Consider the following 15,916-nt stretch of genomic DNA (forward strand, 5'->3'; position numbering starts at 1 on the left):
ATAAGTGCCATGCTGGGTCCGATCAAGATCCATCGAGCCCAGCATCCTGTCCGTGTCACAAGTACCTGGCAGATCCTCCCAGGGGTAAGCACTGGCTTTCCCACGTCTGCCTGGCTAATAACCGCATATGGATTTTTTTCCTTCAGGAACTTGTCAACCCCACTCTGTTACTTCCCTTGACAACATCCTCTGGCAACAGATTCCATAACTTGATTGTGCGACGACTGAAAAAAATGCTTCCCTTAAATTTGTTTCAAATTTGCCGGTTGCCAGTTTCATGGAGCGCCCCCTAGTCCTAGTGTTGTTTGAAAGGCTAAATAACAGAGCCCTGTTTACCCGTTCCACCTGGCTCATGATTTTATGAATTTCAGTCATATCCCCTCTCGGTCGTCTCTTTCCAAGCTGAAGAAAATTAATCTGTATAGCCTTTCCCCATAAGGGAGGTTTTCCACCCCCTTTATCATTCTCTTTACCTATTCTGCATCCTGTATGTCTTTTTTGAGATAACCATGGGTACCCCCAATGTTAAATAGTTCTAGCCTGAGTTCCCCATGGATAATGCTAGAAACTAGATTCTTATTTATTTATTTAAAAATCATTTATCGACCGCTGTTCCAATGATTGTGGCAATTCACAAAACGGATTCTCTCTTTTGGGACAGGATATTAGCTCCAGCATGTGTATAACTCACCTAGGTTTATACTATCAAGAACGCAGAATTTTATTTTAATTTTTTTTTTTAATTCTGCTATATTTTAGAAAACAAAACATAATCTGACTGCTAACGCTCTTCTTTACTCCTTGTCATTACTCCTTTCCCCCTTCAACCCCTCACCCTGCTACCTAACCCAACTCCCTTTCTGATACCCCCACCCCCCCATCCTCTCTTTCCCTCCTCTTTTTCTATCCCTTTATAGTTTGAATTCCCTCTCCCGCTACCTGTATATCCTCATGAGAGTAACTCCTCGATGCATTAATGACTTTCAATGCTGCATTATACCATGTAATGATTGAGTATCCCCCTCAAATATGTACTCCCGTTACCCTAATATCAGTTCGCACACTTTCTCTACCTGCCCAATTTTCTCATCCGCTCTCTCTGGTGCTTATGTTAATTTCAAATCTGATCTCTATTCTCTCTCTTGCTCTGCAATTTATTACAACCTGTTACTGTTAATTCTGTTAATACTGTTATTATACCTTTTACTACCTCCGTTAAGATCTTTTCAGTTTGTGTTCTATGTTCTATGTAAAGGAAACGCCCCGTTCTTTGGCATTTCCATACGGTTTCTTGTAAACCGGTACGATGTGCAAACGGTTATCAGTATATAAAAATGTTAAAATAAATAAATAAATAAAAATTTTTAAAAAGTGTGAGGGAGAGCCGAGAGCTGTGCATGATTACCTGATGTCTCAGCATCCTAATGTGACCAAACTGCTCCCTTGTCATCAGAACAGGCAGAACCAGTCTTGGCTTTACCGCCCCCCCCCCCCCCATGACATCTATGGACTCGGGAGTGCCTGCTGTTTTTAGAGAAATTAGAACTACACATCCAGAGATGAACTGTGGGGTAAAAACAGGACTGGGTCATCCTGTACCTTGTGACATGGAGCCTTCCGATCACCTTACAGAGCTTTAGGACTAAGGGGTAGACTTTCAGCTGCTTGGCTGGGAGTGATGCAGGTAGATGGACTGCATGCACTGGAGGGGATTTCCGGCTGCTTAAAAATGCCCTTTGGAAGTTCACAACGTCAATAAGTTTGGCCGCGTAGAAAAGTCATTTTCCGAGGGGAATGGGGGAGGGTGCATGTTGCAAATTTCTGCACGTAACTTATATTGTAAAAAAAAAAGTACGCACGGAACCAGCCTGCCGGTGATGCAGCAGAACGTCACCGCATCATTCGGAAACGGGGAAAGTTCCGTGCATGCCTTTAGCTGTGCGACAGCCCGGGATTCAAACGCAATTTACACGGATGCCTTGTGTTTGAAAATCGGGTGGACTTGTGCTTGCTTAAAAGTGTGTGGGTAAGGTGGCCGCTAGGTACACTGCTGAAAATGTGGCCGCTTAGGGTCTTGATTGGTTTCCCTTTGAAAATATGTTTGCAGACCCATGGGGGGGGGGCAGGGGGAGAGAGGAGGCAGAGTAAGAGTTGCCTTCAAAAGTAATTAAATGAGTCCAATGAAAAGGCATCACCTACAGTTAGTTTGTTGACCTTTACGTCTATGGATCCTAAACTTATAGTGAATTTTCAGCTGAAAATTGGTCCCTAACCCAGGCTCCCAAACTCGGGAGCTTAGCTGTTTTTGAATGTTGGCCTTGTAGATTTTAATCAACTCGTCCCACACTGATGATCTCACAGCTGATCAGGAACCAGAAAACCCATGCTTGCCACAAATGGATTCAGTGGGCCCCCACAACAGTGGTACTCACATTATCGGTGGCATCAATGGAAACGTCTTCCTTCTCGCAGAGATGTATTATGCTGGAGACGCACCCAGAAGAGGCTGCGGGGGGGGTCAGCAAAACAAAGCATGTTAATGTGGGAGACCTGACTACAAAGATCATATACAACAGCTTTTGTGTATTCAATCCAGGGTGTAGTTAGGAGGTACATTTTCATAAGTATAGTCTGGAAACGTGGGTAAAACTGGGGCGTTATGTTTGTAAATAGGTTGCACACGTTTTAAGTGGATTTCCAGCTACCTAACGTTAGACGCAGAAGTTCAGAACGCCCATGCGTTTGAGAACATACTAAAAAGCGCTGGGAGGGAAGCCGGGTGGGCGCGTTACGAATCTGGGCACAGGTGGCCGCCCATAAACGCAGCAGAACCTCACCCCATCAGTTCCAGAATGGGTCGAGTTAGGGGCGCACACTTAGCTGCACGACAACCTGCCTTGGGTTGGAAAGTCTGGGATCCAATCAGCCACATCATCCCCTTCTCTACCAATATACTTACAAATAGTTCTAAAGTCTGTTATAGGTGGTACCTTGTGCCTCAGAGATTAAACAGAAGGCTCTCTCAAACCTCCAGGTAACGTGGATTCTATGCCTCCAACATTTGGTGGGAACGTCCCGGGGCTGCAGACTTATTATAAAAGGGGCTCCAAGCCCTTATTTTCCAGAATCTACCTCTGGATTCCAAAACCTCTCTGTTCTGCTTGTCAGTCCCCAATATACCAGTTAAGATAGGCAAATTAATTAGGCAGCTTTTAATAGCTGCTAACTGTGAAACTGCATTATTTTTGGCAGAATGAAGCAGCACTGAATGCGCGTCACACGAAAAGCTGGAGGGCATTACGGAGAGGTGCAGGAGCCGATTTTCAGTCTGTCTGGATGCCTTTTGAAGGCTAGAGTAAGCCAACTTTAGTGTACAGAGGTTCTGATTAGGTGCAAGGAGCTCCCTTTGCCTCACGTTTAGTTTAAATGCATGAGAGGGGAGGGTGGGAGGTTTAAACTGAAAAATGATATTATTTCTGTTTAAATGCCACGGAAGAAGCTGTACTGCTGGTAGCGTTCCCATTGCTGAACTGGATTTGAATAAAAACGCCACTTAGCAAAAAATTAAAACTGAAGGTCTGGGGCCTGCACGCAGGTCTGCGGTCGGGCACGCTGCTGCCGTGTGCTCTTCTCCCACTATTACTCGGAGGGTTTAGGACTTCGGTTCTCGCAGCAGCTAGGAAAGCTGGAAGGGGGCCCTGCTGCTGCCTAATGAGAGCTAAATTGTTCCCCCCAAGTATGCAGAAATAGGATTTGGGGTTTTATGGTTTATAATTCTGATGTTTTCTTAAGAGTTTGATTAATCCGTAGATGAAAGTTTTAGTGGCACTGGACAGATGGGCTTTTTCAAAGAAAGCTCACGAACACAATTCTAAATAAATACCCTGAGCCATTAGTAAGCCTGTGCACCAACCCCTACAGATGCTGGAGAAAGGCTGCCCAGAATCTCCGACGTCCCCCTTCCAACTCACCAGCACAGTGCAGGGGGGTCCAACTCTGGAAATCCACCGCATCCTCATTAGCTCCACGCTAAGAAACAAAATGCAAGCATCTGAACGGCAGGATAATGAAATGCAGGTAACACCACCATAGCATTTTAGGAGCTTCTCCCATCAACAGCATCCTTATTACTAGGGATGTGAATCGTTTTTCTGACGATTTGAAATATCGGTAAGATATTTCACAATTCGTCAGATATCGGAGCCCCCCCGAAACAGATAGGAAACCCCACGAATGGTTCGTGTGGTTTTCTACCTGTTTGGGGGGAGGGGAGAAAGGGAACACATCCAAACCCCCCCCCCAAACCCACCCCAACCCTTTAGATATAATTGTTTAGCATCCCCCACCCTCCCGACCCCCCCAAAACTTTTTTAAAGTACCTGGTGGTCTAGCGGGGATCCCGGGAGCGATCTCCTGCTGTCAGGCCGTCGGCTGCCAGTAAACAAAAAGGCGCCGATGGCCCTTTGCCCTTACCATGTGACAGGGGCAACCGGTGCCATTGGTCGGCCCCTGTCACATGGTAGGAGCTATGGACTGCCGGCGCCATCTTTAAACATGGCATGGGCCATCCATTGCTCCTACCATGTGACAGGGGCCGGCCAATGGCACCGGTAGCCCCTGTCACATGGTAAGGGCAAAGGGCCATCAGCGCCATTTTGTTTACTGGCAGCCGACTGCCTGAGAGCAGGAGATCGCTCCCGGGATCCCCGCTAGACCACCAGGTACTTTAAAAAAGTTTTTTGGGGGGGCGGGGGGTTTGGGAGGGCCGCTGGACCACCAGGTACTTAAAGAAAGTATTGGGGGAATTCTATAGAATTTCATTTTAGGGGTTGGAGTGAGTTTATCGGTTTTGGGATCGGTCGCAGCCGATAAAAAAAATGGCTACGATTCCGATCCCGATCACACGATTCCGATTGCAGATCCGATTCCGGACCCAATTAACATCCCTATTAATTACTGTATTATCGTTGCTAGTGTCATACAGCCAGGTTAGCAGTGTGGAGGGGGAGGTCAGGGAGATTAAATGACTTCTTCAGTGTCACACACAGACAGTGAGTGGCAGGACCCGGAGATTAGAACTGAGGAAGAGGAGGATAAAGTGGTTTGTCCCAATATCACACACAGAGTCAGTGGCAGAACCAGGATTAGAACTGAGGCACAGGAAGAGATAGGGCCTTGGTCCCAGGGTCACACGGAGAGTCTGTGGCAGAGACCCCTAGGCTCCAGTCCTACTCTAACAGTTAAAAGTTCCAAGGAAGCCACTTTCCTAAGTTCATGGTAAAAATTGGAAGCCATCAAGGTGGAGTGTTGATAATGAGAGAAACTGGGACACCCTTTTCTTCGATGTTTAGCCCACCTTCTCACAGACTAATGCTCTGAGCAGATAACACTAGCCAAAAAGTACATCCATAATCATACACAAATAACTAGAAAAATAAAAAACAAAACGACCCACATATACAGCAAAACTAATACAACATAATCATACAACCATATAAACCCCAAAAACAGAAAAAATAAGTACATAATAATCACCAAATAACCTTATACTCAACAAAACAATATTCTCACTTAAGTGCCCTGTATTCTTTACACGACAGCACTGCCATAACCAATTACCTAGCGCAACAGGTCTCAAAACCTAGATTAACACAATAGGCCTTCACTATTTTTCCTGAAAATTAAATAATTATTAATCTTGTGCAAGAAGGCCAGAAGATAATTCCAAACATTCAGGGCTTTCTTCCTTGCACCTGTTAATCTCTCTCTCTTAAACAGGGTAACTAAGGCAAGGAAAGCTTTTATATGAAGACCTCAGATCCCTTTCAGGAACATAGGGCAGTAACATCTCCCCCATCGGAAGTGGTGACAAATCGTAGAGGCGCTGGTCCCATATACGAAGGCTCTTCTTGCACATCTCTCCCCTCCCACCACCACCACCACGAGAGAATTCTGCCCCAATAATATTGAGCAATTCTGGATCAAGAGAGCCATCCTGATAAGAGAGAGATGTTTCCTCTGATCCCTAGAGCTGTCTCCGTAAAATAGCTTCATCATATTGGTAAAATGCAGCTCTTCTCTGTTAACTTTAAGAACACGAAGGCCATTTATACTCTCTCTCGGGCTATCAGGATGCACCCGTGACACAAAACCCGGGGCCTCCGCAGAACAGATATGGCCATATGACAACAGGAGCCTGCCGGGATGTTATCCCCGATAACCAGAGGTTCCTTCACCGTAGCGTGGGTTCCTCTCATACTGAAATACAATGAAAGTAAACAGGACTTCAAGGAAAGATTCAAGGGTGTCGTGGAATTTGTAACAAAAAGGATAGCAGACGAAATGTCTCATAGGCTACGGGCCGACCTGTGGCAGACATCACGCCACGTATTGAGCACGACTAGCACAATCTGCCTGTGAAATGCTTTAATTCACAGATTCCCTGCTGTCTTTTCAGATGCCCATATAAAGTGTAAATTGCCTGTTACCACCAGCATGCGCGCGCACACACACACGCGCGCGCACACACACACACACACACACAATCTATTAATTATAAGCATTAGGCTCTCCCCATGTGGCCACTGAGAAGCAGTTTGACCCCCTCCATTCACAAAAGACTGATTGTTCTTGTGGCACGGCCCTCCCGGTAAGATCCGTGTGCCTGGAGGACTCCTGGAGCCGTGCTGTACAGAGGTCAGGTTACTTACCTTATTCTGGGGGTTTATGACATTCCTTTCCAAGGCAAGGTGCAACAACAAAAATACAATTATACAATCAAGTTTAAAGGACGCAATATAAAACCATACTACGTAAAAGGGCACCATGCAAGCCAAGCTTTTAACAATATATAGCAACATAACACTGGTATCAGACAGTCATGAAATAATATCAATTAAAACTGAGATGGTTCCAGGTGACAGCCCTGGCTGCACCCATCGCATCTCTGGCCCTGTCTTCCTTCTTTTTCTCGACACTGAAACAATAAATCCATAGGTGTGATGGGGGTGAGGGAGGAGATGAAACCCGATTCGCTCAGAAAGTCCTTGATGGCCTGTAGCTGCCTGGTCCCCTTGCTTTTTAGCGAGCCATTTTCACACAGGCTAAAGTCTTTTGCCAGAATTCGCAGAGTGGACTTATGTGGGCAAATCCATTTTGAAAATCTGTGGCTGGGCACGGAGTCCCCTCCCCCACCCTCCCCCCCGTGACAGAAACGCACAAAGTTACACCCGCTTTCACGAGCAGGTTTAACCTTTGTGCATCTGCAACCTCACACATACAAGCAGATGCAATACCATGCGCACCGCTTAACACGCGACCGGACGCCCATTTTGCACGCGCTAGAATAACTCCCGATGCACTACGGGGATTAGCGAGTCCAAAACGCGCGGTCTAACCGGCGCCCAGCTAGTAGCGCTCAACACATGCAAATTCCATGTAGATGAGGCTTACTGGCTATTACCCCGCGATTCAAAAAATCCCCGAGCGGCCCACGCACCCACTGTAACACAGCAAATTTAAACGCCAGCCCGGGAGCTGGCGTTAAGGCATGCCGCGCTCAAGGGCTCAACCAAAAAAAACCCCAAAATAGTGTTTTCTGTGGTTCCTCCTATTAGTATCGTCGCAATACTATGCAGGAGGAACCACAGAAAGCAGCATCATGCAAGTTTTGGGGAAAAAAAAAAAATTTCTGGGCGCAGTGGTCTGGCAGGGTGGACAGCTCACCTGCTGCTCAACCGGAGAGCTGAGCGCTATTAGTTTATTGGATTTTATTTATTTTTAGTGATTTCTAAATTTGAAGAATTTTAAGTTTTATTTGGATATTAGTATTTAATTAAGAACATAAGAAGTTGCCATGCTGGGTCAGACCAAGAGTCCATCAAGCCCAGCATCCTGTTTCCAACAGAGGCCAAACCAGGCCACAAGAACCTGGCAATTACCCAAACACCAAGAAGATCCCATGCTACTGATGCAATTAATAGCAGTGGCTATTCCCTAAGGGGCGGATTTTCAAAGGGGTACGCGCATAGGATACGCGCGTACACCCCAAAAACCTACCCCAAACCCCCCCTGCGCACGCCGAGCCTATTTTGCATAGGCTCGGCGGTGCGCATAAGTCCCAGGGCTTGCATGGAGAGGCGTGCCTGGGGGGAGTGGCGGTTGTGACGCAACGTTTCGGGGGCGCCGCCGCAGGCATGGTTTCGGCCCGGGGGCGTTCCGGGGCTGGGGCCGTGCCCTCTGGAACAGCCTCTGGGTCGGGTGATGGCGCGCCAGCAGCCCGCTGGCGCGCGCAGATTTACATCTGCCTCCAGCAGGCGTAAATCCGGCGATAAAGGTAGGGGGGGGTTTTAGATAGGGCCGGGGGGGTGGGTTAGGTAGGGGAAGGGAGAGGAAGGTGAGGGGAGGGCGAAAGAAAGTTCCCTCTGAGACCGCTCCGATTTCGGAGCAGCCTTGGAGGGAACGGAGGCAGGCTGCGCAGCTCGGCGCACGCAGGCTGCCCAAAATTGGCAGCCTTGTGCGCGCCGATCCCGGATTTTAATGGATACGCGCGGCTACGTGCGTATCTATTGAAATCCCGCGTACTCTTGTTCGCGCTTGGTGCGCGAACAAGAGTACGCTTTTGCGCTAAATTATAAAATCTACCCCCCAGTCAACTTGATTAATAGCCGTTAATGGACTTCTCCTCCAAGAACTTATCCAAACCTTTTTTGAACCCAGCTACACTAACTGCACTAACCACATCCTCTGGCAACAAATTCCAGAGCTTAATTGTGCGTTGAGTGTAAAAGAACTTTCTCAGATTAGTCTTAAATGTGCTACTTGCTAACTTCATGGAGTGCCCCCTAGTCCTTCTATTATCCGAAAGTGTATGATTTAAAATTTGTTTTTATTTGACTGATAAGATTGGTTTTATGTTTTGCTATGTGGATTGTAAACCGTTGTGATGGCACCCCAAACGATAGAAAAAAATGTCAAATAAAATAAATAAAATACCCTCCTGCCGGCCCGGGTAGCGGGATCCAGCAGCGTTTGCCCAGGCAGCTCCACTGCTGAGGAAAAAAGTGCCAACGCTTAAAGATGCATTTATTCACTCCATCACAGTGCCAACTGGGCCATTCGCTGTCACCTTTCAGAAGGCTGTCTCGGACACGTGTCAGTGAAAAGGACCAACCAGGAGCAGCCCTGCTGGTAGGGGGGAGGGAGCTCTGGCCAGACTGTAGTGGGCGCCCAGCCTCTCTCCCGGGCGCCCGATGCAGAGCGCCAGGGACGCACAGGATCACCCGTCGAGCTTCCCTTTTAGCGCGGCAGCACGTCTGCCTATTGCAGCGAGTGCCCGGGGGAGGGGTGGATGTGCGGGAACTCAAAGGACGTGCGCCCTGTTTGCCCCGTGCGTCCTTTATGTGCACGATATCGCCTCGGCCCGATGCTGTTGAAAATAGAAAGCGTGCCCCGTATAAGTCCTTCCCCCCTAGAACGCCTACTTACCGTGCGCGTAAAATTAGGCGTGAAACCGTGATTCGTGCAGACGCCTCAAAATGATTTTCGAAACTGGAGGGGGAATCCCTTTTAAACGCCTGCATTGATCAGATGGCTTGCGGGACGGAGGCTCCGGGCACACCCCCAGCTCCGGCTCAGGCACACCTGCAAGCCTCCTCGGGCACACCCCCAGCTCCGGCTCCGGCACACCTGCGAGCCTCCTCGGGCACACCCCCAGCTCCGGCACACCTGCGAGCCTCCTCGGGCACACCCCCAGCTCCGGCTCCGGCACACCTGCGAGCCTCCTCAGGCACACCCCCAGCTCCGGCTCCGGCACACCTGCGAGCCTCCTCGGGCACACCCCCAGCTCCGGCTCCGGCACACCTGCGAGCCTCCTCGGGCACACCCCCAGCTCCGGCTCAGGCACACCTGCAAGCCTCCTCGGGCACACCCCCAGCTCCGGCACACCTGCGAGCCTCCTCGGGCACACCTGTCTTGTTTCGTCCCTCTCGGCAGGTAGGACCCCGCCCGCCATTCTTCAGGCGTGTCACAACTGGGGAGAGCCCGGGAACACGCAGGAATGTGAAAGGAGGGGGAAATCTCATACCAGAGCACCGAGACCGAGACGCTGGAGGGGGAACCCCCTTTTTTTTTTGCTTTAAGTACTGTATGGCCCGAGAAGGGCAGAACACATTGCTGCGGCAAGAACCTGGCTCGGCTCTGTGGCAAACCCACAAGCCTATGATCAGACCTTTTCATGTATTTGTTTTAGATCGAGTTCAGGCCTTTTTTTTTTTTCACACTGGTAGCCCAAGGCAAGTGAACCAAAGAGCCGAGGCTGATTTTGCCGAAGATCTCCATGCGAAAGCAGTCAAACCCCGCAGGAGGGTCTGGGGGGGTGGGGGTGGGGAACGGAGGCTCCGTCAAACGCAGCACGGGGGACTGAAAATGCCGGAGGCTCCAGAAAGATGCTGGGCTGGGACCCGCCCACCCGGCAAGCGATGCCGTTGGGACAAAGCATGGAACGGAAAGGCCGAATTGGGAAGTTTCAGCGAGGAATGGAGGGGCCAAACGGGAGGATGGACTTCCGAGATAAAATCTGAAAAAAAAGTTTCCAACCCCTTGGCCTTCCGCCCTCCTTCCCCTAAGTCTACGCCTTTAGAAGTCGCGAGTTTTTACCTGTAGAAGGAGTCTTACACACTCCGGTTGACAGGAGCTGGCGGCCAGATGGAGGGCTGTACGACCTAGAAACAAAAGAGAGTCCCAGTCAGGCTGATGTATTCATACGTGTGAGAAAGAGGTCTTCCGTCAAGGGTGTGGACGTATATGATAGCATCCAAAGGGGAGAAGGAACATTTTGGTTGTTGCTCTTTGATTACTCAAGTCCGCCTGACCAATCTGAGGCCTAGTGGGATAATGTCCATGGTCAACAAGAGACACCATGGCACAGCTGGGATTTGAGCTCGCTGCCCATGGTGTCTTCTAACACTGAGTTCAGCGTTCTAATCCCTGATGGCCCTGCCGCTCTTAGCCATCGGCTCACTCTGTTTCATACACATAGTGTGGCCTGGAACAGTCAACCAACGCGACCAATCAGATGTGCCACGATCCAGGACTTAGAGAGACTTACCATCATCGTTTTTAGCGTTGATTTCCACACCGTGAGCCAGCAGGACGTTTAGGCACTCAGTCTGACCTCGTGAGGCGGCCAGGTGGAACCTTCAAAGACGGGTCAGGAGAGATTCGTGTTACCATTTAATCGCAATACGGGGAACTTAACGGGTTTGCCCATTCTTTGTGGGTTCCCTTTCCCTAATAACTACCGGGAATAAAGCCCCGGGGGTCAGCTCTGAGGGAGCAGACACCTCTGACCACAGCTGTTGCCAGCACTCCCCTGGCCACGGATGCCAACCACAGCCAAACTAAAAAAAAAAGACCCCCGACTATAGTCACATCTACTGCTGGTAGATTCCTCCACCACCTCCCCAACCACAGTCACCAAAGAGAGACCCCCTCCGACCACATTCACCAACCACATCGACAGTTAAGAGACCCAAGCCAGAGCTGGCAACAGAAGACCCATGACTACAGCCAGCAAAACAAGGCTTGCATAAAGTCAGCCAGTCATTTCACTGCATTGGGAAGATATAACCACAGTAAAAACAAAAACGGACATACGTGGATTGCCCCTTGGGATTGACTTTGGCCACCTTGACCGGCTTCTTGGATAGGATGGAAGAGACTTTCCCCACGTCTCCCTTCTCCACCGCCTGGAAGAGCTTCTGGTCGTGCTTGTTCCATTTCTCCACCTGGTTTGAGGAATCCATAAAACAATAAATTGCCACCTGTCCATCGCTAAGTCAAGAACCCTGGCGTGAGGTGCGCCTGGGCCATCGAGGACTCTCTTACTGCCGTTTGCACAGCTGGGGTACAAGACTGCATGCAAAACTTGAATAAAATGCAAAGATTTAAGCTGAACATTATTTTATTTCATGCAACAGCAAGCTTATTTATTGTATTAAACAAACATTTCTATGCCATTTTTCTGAGCACGCTTACAATGTCATATAGGAAAAATACTTACAAAAAATAAAAATCAATCAAAAATAAAACTCAACCACAAAGTTAGCAACCTTGAGAGATGAAAACTACTTAAAACAATAGTCAGGCTAAAAATAAAATCTCCTCCCTCCCATCTACTGAATACTCTAAATATAGTCCCGATTTCATTCCAACACAATGACCAAGCTATCAGCCGATACTGTAAAAGATACGGGAAAGCCGGCGCTCCGTGTTGAGTGCCCACTCTCCCGACGCACACCCAATGCACTTCTCCTGGGCACGCGATTCTCTATTTAAATGAGGCGTCACACTACTAAGGAGGCGCTAGGGACAATAGTGCGTTCCTAGTGCCTCCTTATGGCTGTCAGCGGTTCCGACAACCAGCGCTCTATTTTACCGGCTTCGGTTTCCGAAGTTGCTGACAGCCATGGGTTAGGAAAATGGACACCGGTAAAATTGAGCGTCTGTTTTTCTAACCCTCCGACTGGCGGGAAGATTATTTTTTTATTTTTGGTTCCTCCGACTTAATATCACTAGGATATTAAGTCGGAGGGCGTACAGAAAGCAGTATTTTCTGCTTTTCTGTACACACGCCTGCTTGGGCGACTAATAGGCTCATCAACATGCATTTGCATGTGAAGCGCGCTATTAGTTTTTGGGGGGTTGGCCACGCGTTTTTGACGTGCTTTTACCCCTTACAGTATAAGGGGTAATAAGAGCGCGTCAAAAACGTGCAGCCAAATGGGGGCTAAACAGTGCGCTGGGCCGAGCGCACCGTTCTGTATCGGCCTGTTTAAAGCTCTCGTTAAGGTATGGGGTAATGGATTCCACAAAGGAGGTTAATCATGGAAAAAGTATTGATGATCTCATCAGCCTCATTAGTGAATGCAACGGCCAGCTCGGGGCATAGTACAATTTAGCCTCCAAATGCCTTGGGCCATATCATGCAATACTTTATAGGCCAAAGTCTGGGTTTGTCCTGACCTATATACGGCCTTTCACACGTATTTACAATCACATGTGGCATATGAACAAGGCACACTGGAACACTAAGAACTGACATTCATGGTTATGGAAGAAGAGGAGAGTCTAGAGGAGGGATCTGAAGAGAGAGAGGGGGGGGAGGAGAGCAAGGGAAGGACAGGAAGGGGGGGGAAAGAATTGGTGATCTGAAGACCTGGGTACAGTCGTTCCAGAGAACGGGGCAGAACTGGAGAAAGATTTGCCCCTCCCCGCCATCCCTGGAAGTGAGCAGAGAGGAGACAGGAGCAAGGAGGAACACGGAGAGAACTCTTGGGACAAAGAGAGGAGACAAGAGGGTGCCGGGGGGTGGGGATATTTCAATCTCAGGTTGGAGAGCGCCATGATTTGTTTGGTTTACTGATATTTCACCATGAATCCCTTCAAAAGGAGGTTGGTTCTAATTCATACGAAGTATTCTGTCCCACCTTTATTTTAAAGTGGCCCTTGGAATAGAGGGGGCAGGTTCCTTTCCTCTTTCAAAAGTAAAAAAAAAAAAGAAGGGATCACCTTGCACAAGAACCATGCTTTCGTGAGGGTGTTTCAGCATCTTTCACAATCCGGTCCTCGGACCCAGCAGCAGGAACGGCAGTTACCACACTGACCCAGTCCCCCCTCCCCACCGCACGTCTTCATGCCGCGCCCTGGTATTACCTCTTGCACTGGGGGGGGGGGGGATTAGCGCTATCAGCCGTATCTGCGTGTCACTGGAGAGCTTCGACACACGGGCAGGCGCTAACATGTCACCAGCCCACCTGAAACCTTTCTTTAAGCCATGACACAGCGCGGATTCCACCCTAATTACAGTCTGTCCATAGAAGCCATGGCTACGCCTTGTACTTTTAAGGAGGGAGAAAACGTGCCGACATCCGTGCAAGTCAGCACAGCTGGGAGTGTCCGTGCACGCGAAGTTCTAAAAGTTAAAAAAAAAAACCTGCCAATATCCCCTTCTCCTGCTAGGCCGGCAGCTCAGCTCGGCCATGCACCTGACTCCCGGTCTCCACCACTTGAGAACCCTCCTCCTGTTGCATATCCAGCACCAAAAGATCAGTTACACCTCCCTAGCAATGTCCCAGACAGCACTGAAGGCCCTGGGAGGGTCAAAGCACCAATGGAATAGGGTAACCAACTAGCTGTGCTTGTACAGGATTGGATGATCCATCCCTGGTTTTGCCCCCCATTGCGTACAGGGACTTGTAGTTCTGATGTATTCAAAGATAAGTTGGACTGGTATCAGACTGCCCTGAAGGAAGGGAACCAGCATGGGTGGTGGATACCTGGAATGCCCTCCCAGTGAAGGTGGTGGAGAAAAAAAAATGGGTGGGGGGAACACCAGGTCCGACAGCTGCCCTGTTTTGGATGCCCTGGGTGAGGTGGCGACCCTTGGACGTTACAGGAAAAGGAAAGGTCAAAGAAGTCCATTAAAAAAAGTAGATAGAAAAGGCAAGCAGCATAACTGGAAACAAAGTTCAGCTTCTGTCAGAAATGCTCATTATAAATATAGAAAAGGGAGCGAGCAAGAGGCTGGAGCAGCCTGATCATTTTTATGGATCCCTGAGGGTGCAACAAAGTCATCATTGATCTGAAAACCAACTGACCCGGTGAGAGAAAGTTAGAAAGGTGGAAACAAATAATCCCCCAGGGTAGTTAGGAAAGAAGGCTCAGGATGCCCTACCCCAACTAAGCTGGAGGCAACTGCCGGGTCACCCCCCAACAATGGGCAACCTAAATGGAGTTGGCAGTCCTCGCCCGCTGTCACTGTATCCTTTTTCCTGAACCAGCAAAAACCAAACGACCCTCCCCCTCCCTGACAGTGCGAGTTTCCGCCGCCCTAGTGTCTGTGGCAAGGGGGCAGAAAGACACCGCTTCTGGTTGCGCGGCTTCGCCTTCGTTCGCGCGAATGCACGGAACTAGCGCAAAGAGTTCATGGAAAGCCAGAGCCGGGCTTTCGTCTCCCGCTCGGGGGATCTAACTCGGGACCAAAAGCAAAAGGCTCCCAAGTGGATCCTGCAATGCCTTCCAGAGGTGCTCCCTTACAGCACGTCCCGGGAGCCCTGTTGCTGTTATGTTGGGGCTCGGTTTTTTTTAGGGCGTTAAACCAGTTGATTGCTTCCCCCTTCCACCAGGAACTGTCTGACCCAGTCCTGCTTGCACCCTCACTGCTCGCGGGGGTCGAATTTCTGCTTTTCCTACTGAAACCGGAACTACAAGTCCATGCATGCACCGGGGCCGGCTAATAAAGCCAGGAGCCGCGCAGCCCAGGGATCAAGTACCAAAACCCAGCTCTACGTACTGCCACTTGCGACATAGAACAGGAGAAGATTTTCTTCATCTCTTCCTCCGGCTCAGGGACGGTCTCCGGGCTGCCGGCCGTGCCGCCGCCGCCACCTCCTCCTGCACATTTTCCCCGAGCGCGTCTGAAGCCGTCACCGGGACCATGGGGGGGGGAGGGGCCGCGCGCCTGCCCCATTCACGCCTCAGGAGCCAAACCTTCCGGGGGGGGAGGGGAGGGGAAGCTCCTCCCAGCTGCAGGCGTGAGAGGCCACGCGCGCGCCTCCCCGTCTCCGCCCCTTTCCACACTTCTGGCCCACGTGGCCTCTTCCTTCCACCTCCCCCTGTCTTTCTTCATTTCTAGCCACTCTGGCTTGGCTGGTTTCGTGTTTTTTTTTTGTAATTTTTTGTCCAGATTTGGAATCCAAAACAAACCACCTCGCAGAAAGCGTGTCTTGACTCGCCGAGCATGAGGGACGCCGGAGGGCTCCGTTTATCACCTGTTAAGCTCGCTCTTCCTATACCTCCCTCCTCCCCTCCCACCCCAAAAGAAAAAAAAACAACAACAACCACAAAGCAGACAAGG

The 15,916-nt window shown here is 49.6% G+C and overlaps 1 protein-coding gene across 1 annotated transcript in view; it reads right to left on the reverse strand.

The window, feature by feature from the left end:
• The window catches only part of ANKRD35 (ankyrin repeat domain 35), a 37,216-nt gene extending 21,653 nt beyond the window's left edge, over nt 1-15,563 (reverse strand). The window contains exons 1-6 of the mRNA XM_029580427.1: nt 15,353-15,563; nt 11,656-11,786; nt 11,108-11,196; nt 10,657-10,721; nt 3,972-4,029; nt 2,433-2,506 (exon numbers count right to left, since the gene is read on the reverse strand). Of these exons, the coding sequence (XP_029436287.1) occupies nt 2,433-2,506; nt 3,972-4,029; nt 10,657-10,721; nt 11,108-11,196; nt 11,656-11,786; nt 15,353-15,529 (594 nt within the window). The 5' untranslated portion in view covers nt 15,530-15,563. The remainder of the gene's footprint in view (nt 1-2,432; nt 2,507-3,971; nt 4,030-10,656; nt 10,722-11,107; nt 11,197-11,655; nt 11,787-15,352) is intronic.
• Between the last annotated feature and the right edge of the window lie 353 nt (nt 15,564-15,916).

Source organism: Rhinatrema bivittatum, chromosome 16, assembly GCF_901001135.1.
Source record: "Rhinatrema bivittatum chromosome 16, aRhiBiv1.1, whole genome shotgun sequence".
Taxonomy (NCBI): Eukaryota; Metazoa; Chordata; class Amphibia; order Gymnophiona; family Rhinatrematidae; genus Rhinatrema; species Rhinatrema bivittatum.